The sequence below is a fragment of the Corvus hawaiiensis genome, chromosome 25 (assembly GCF_020740725.1).
Source record: "Corvus hawaiiensis isolate bCorHaw1 chromosome 25, bCorHaw1.pri.cur, whole genome shotgun sequence".
Classification (NCBI taxonomy): Eukaryota; Metazoa; Chordata; class Aves; order Passeriformes; family Corvidae; genus Corvus; species Corvus hawaiiensis.
This window is the reverse complement of record NC_063237.1, coordinates 2,142,174-2,146,355: the sequence shown is the minus strand read 5'-3', so window position 1 is coordinate 2,146,355 and position 4,182 is coordinate 2,142,174. Positions and strand designations below refer to the sequence as shown.

Genomic DNA, 4,182 nt, shown 5'->3' with positions numbered 1-4,182 from the left:
ATAATTCTGGGACTCTGTGATAAAGTCGCCCATCAAACGACACTGGCCTGGGTCTGATGGGCAAGATGTGATGGTGAAGAGACAGGATTTATAAACAGGCTGAAATATTTATTTGGAATGGAAATTCCTCTTGTCTTGATTATTAGAAGATGCTTATAGCATTGACAAAGCTCTATAGCTTGTCTTGGCTGCCCCAGACCCCCAGCATGGCTGTTCCAAAACCCTGCTGTAGTCCCCGGGTCAGCGTTACTGTATTAACGAAATCTGCCTGATTTTGGCCCTAAATATATTTGAGGGCGTGGACAACTCATTTTAGGGTTTTGGGGTGAAAGCGTGTTCAGCGGGGTGGGCAGAAGCTGGCTGGTAATGAAGCACCGATCCGTGTGCACCGGGAGCAGGGAGGGGAGGGGAGGGAAATTCCCGTTCCACCGGGAGCAGCTGCGAGCTCTGGGACGGGGGCCACAGCCGCGGGACGGGGAGCGGCTGAAGCGGGATCCTGGGGATTCCATGACGCCAGGAGGGCCGGGGTTCAATAGGGACCGGTTCAGTAGGGCCGGGTTTCAGTCGGGCTGGGGCTGAGATCGGGACCGGGACGGGGATCGGGACGGGGATCGGGACCGGGACCGGGACCGGGACCGGGACGGGGACCGGGACGGGGCACTCGGGCCCCCGGGCGCGCCCCCGCCTCCGGCGGCGCGCGAACGCCCCGCCCACCCCTCGCCCCTCAGCCAATAGGAAGCCCCGAGCGAGAGCCAGGCGGGGCAGGGAAAGCGGCGGCCACGCCCCCAGCCCCCGCCCCTCAGCCAATAGACAGTGCGGGGCGCGCCGGGGGCAGCGCTGATTGGCCGGGGCGGCGCGGTTGCTAGGCAGAAGCGGCGGCGCGGTGCGGCATGGCGGGCGCGCTGGGCGTGGGGCCGGGGGTGCTGGCGCTGCTGCTGCTCTGGGCCATGGCGCTGCTGCTCGTGCTGGCGCTGGCCCGCGCCGGCCGCGCCCGGTGAGCGCGGGGACAGGGCGGGATCCGGCCCGGTGAGCGCGGGGACAGGGGGGGGATCCGGCCCGGTGAGCGCGGGGCCAGGGGGGGGATCCGGCCCGGTGAGCGCGGGGACAGGGGGGGATCGGGCCCGGTGAGCGCGGGGCCAGGGGGGGGATCCGGCCCGGTGAGCGCGGGGAAAGGGCGGGATCGGGCCCGGTGAGCGCGGGGATAGGGCGGGATCGGGCCCGGTGAGCGCGGGGACACGGTGGGGATCCGGCCCGGTGAGCGCGGGGATAGGGCGGGATCGGGCCCGGTGAGCGCGGGGATAGGCCGGGATCCGGCCCGGTGATCGCAGGGACAGGGCGGGATCGGGATCGGGCTCGGTGATCGCAGGGACAGGGCGGGATCGGGCTCGGTGAGTGCGGGGACAGGGCGGGATCGGGATCGGGCTCGGTGATCGCAGGGACGGGCCGGGCCCGCCGGTGCTGAGCTCGCCCCGCCGCTCTCCGCTGTCGCCGCAGGGCCGCCGCGGTGCCGGTGCTGCTCGGAGCCGCCGCGCTCACGGCCGTGCTGCTGCTCTTCCCCCGGGAGGGCGAGAGTCCGGCCCCGGCCGGCGCTGAGGAGGTGAGCCTGGGCATCAGCGGCCGGGCGGTCCCGGGGCGGGAGGAGCCGTGCCCCGGGTGTCCCCCGAGGCCCCGGGGATGGGCCTGGATTGGCTCCCAGGGTGCCCTGAGGACTCAGGGGTTGCCCCTGGAGACCAACGCATGGCCCCAGCTGCTGCCCTGAGGCCCCGGGGATGGACCTTTACCTTGGGAATGGCCCCAGATGGGTCATTGACCCAGGGATGGGCCCCACTGGCCATCGAGAAGCCCTCCTGGGAATGGTTCTTTAGCCCAGGGATAGGCCGCAAGGATGCCCTGAGGCCCCGGGAATGGACTTCCACCTCAGAGGTAGCCCCGGCACCATCCCCGATGCCCGGGGCATTGCCCCGTGCTGCCTTTTTGCTCTCCTGCGGCTGTTCTCAGGCACCTCTCCCGCTGGAAGAGGCCGTGTTGCTCACGGAGCTGGTAACTATTACTTTCTCTAACTAAATTGCTGATTTACACACTGTTCATCAGACCCATGGGGTTCTGTCGGCTGCCTTCCTCCCATCCCCGGGGGCTCTGTGCAGGGATTGCAATCCCAGCTCCAGCAGCCTCTGCTCCCTCTCTGCCATTCCCTTTCCTTATAGTTTTCCTTCCAATTCTGCAGCGTTTCACTTTTCCCCCAGCTCTGTTTTCTGATTAAAGCCCAATAACAGCTCTTTAGCTCTCTTGTAGGTTATTGCCATGCTCGAGCATGAAGCCACCTGCATTGTCAGGCACAGGGATCTCCCCCAGTTTTTGGATCAGGCTGTCTGAGCTGCCACCTTGAGCCCTCCCAGAGCTCTTTGGGCTTTGAATACACAAAGTTTTGTGGCCTTTCAGGTGCCGTTTCCTCTGTTCTATTATTAATGCATGTTAATTATTGCTCTTCTGGTTCTTGCTCTGTGTAAATCTCTACTAAAAGATACTTACAGTGTTCTTTTCTTCTCTCTGTGTCACATCTGACCCGCTTGTGTGAAGGTTAGGAGTGAGATGAAGGGCAGCCCAGCGCATGTTTGTTGCCTGGGAGGCAAATGGAATTGGAAAGCTTATTTTTTTACGGATCTTCAATTGGACTGGACCTGCCCTGCCTATCAATAATACATGACCTGGGCTTTCTGCACCAAAACTCTGCTAATTGGCTAATTAAAAAGTGAAACGTGCAGAAGGAGCCGGCGCTTCGCTCACCAGAGACTCTCTGCAGCAGCACCAGGGCTGAGCTAATGCGATGGATAAAGCCGAGCCGGGGCTGAGCGGAGCTCTGGGGGGTCTTGGGAGCAGAGAGGGGGATTTCATAAGCAGCCTCCTCGCTGTGGGCTGCTCTTTGTGTCTTGCCTAGCTACCACAGCTTTTTGTTTTGGCTTTGTTTTTTTTTCTTTTCTCACTATCTTCCTTCTAAAAGGCAATCAGGGCTGGAGGTTTGTGGCTGGGGAGAACTGCTTCAGGCCTTGACTCCTGTCTCTTCCCTCTGCTCAGTGCAGTGCTGCTCCATATTAACATTCCCAGTAGCTTTTTGCAGGGATTCTTGTGCTCATTTGTCACACACCGTGCATCCCACAGAGAGTGCTCGTGCCAGGGATGAAAAGCAAGGAGGGAAACCTGGGGGAGCCCAGAGGTTCTCTTTTCCAGGACATGGTGTGCTCCCTCCAGGCTCCTGGAGCAGATGGGGGCTGTGATGTGCTGGGATCTTTGTGTTTCTCTTCCCTGCAGATTGTGGACACCTTCTTCATTGGCCGCTTCATCCTCCTGGCTGTGATGAGCCTGGTCTTCCTTGGGTGCCTGTTCCTGCTCCTGATTTACCACCTCATGGAACCTGTGTATGCCAAGCCGCTCCACAGCAGCTAGAGACAACAGTCTCTGCACAGAGGAAATCCTGATTTCGTGGGAATAAACCAGAGACCACGAGACTGTTCTGGAGGTGACCACGATGGTTTTTCTGAGCTCAGAAAGAGCCAGCAAAGCAAGTGAAGTCTTTGCTTCATCTACAGAAGCAAAGTTTGGTCTGAGCACGAGCCCGTTCTTCCCCAGGGGGTTCAAACCTCTGCACCTGCAAAGGTGTGTGAACCTCTGAATCCTGCTCTCGTTTACAGGAGAGCTGAGATGCAGGCACTTGGTGCTGCTCCTGATCCAGTGCATTGAACTGAACCCACGTGGTTTGTTACTGTTACCCACAAGAGACAGTTCCTTCCTGCTCCTTTTTCACTGTGGTTTAATAAAACTCTTGGAGAAATCCCTGACTCAGGCTTTATTTATTCTACAGGGATGTCACATTTGGCCATGCTGTGGGGACAGTGCCTATGAGAACTGCCTTTTTCTGGGGCAGACGTGGGGGTTTGAGGAAAAAAAAGCCAAACAAACATCAGTGTGTGGCTGTGGATTGTTTGGGATGGCCCCTTGGACTGGAACTCGGGGGCTTTGGAGTGGGGAGTGAATAATGTGCAAAATGATACCGGCACAGCAAATGGAAAGCTGCCCTCCCAAGAGTGAGGGAAAAGCTGTGTCTCACCCCCCCTGTGCCGAGTCCTGCCAGCCATGGAAAAACCCCTTGCTGATACCTGAATGTTCCCAGCCTGGGAAGGACTCCGA

The 4,182-nt window shown here is 59.8% G+C and overlaps 1 protein-coding gene across 4 annotated transcripts; it reads left to right on the top strand.

Annotated features, from left to right (window-relative positions):
- Nucleotides 1-890: 890 nt before the first annotated feature.
- TMEM218 (transmembrane protein 218) lies at nucleotides 891-3,826 on the top strand. Of its 4 annotated transcripts, none has more exons than XR_007208262.1 (4): nucleotides 891-994; nucleotides 1,495-1,597; nucleotides 2,293-2,439; nucleotides 3,307-3,392. XR_007208262.1 is itself a non-coding variant. In XM_048329046.1 (3 exons), exons 1-3 carry the CDS (start codon nucleotides 891-893, stop codon nucleotides 3,439-3,441), a joined length of 342 nt encoding a protein of 113 aa, XP_048185003.1. In that variant the 3' UTR covers nucleotides 3,442-3,826. The 4 variants fall into 4 exon arrangements, 2 of the variants coding, with proteins under 2 accessions (XP_048185003.1, XP_048185002.1); XR_007208261.1 differs by having other exon boundaries at nucleotides 2,282-2,439; XM_048329046.1 differs by lacking the exon at nucleotides 2,293-2,439 and having other exon boundaries at nucleotides 3,307-3,826.
- Nucleotides 3,827-4,182: the final 356 nt, after the last annotated feature.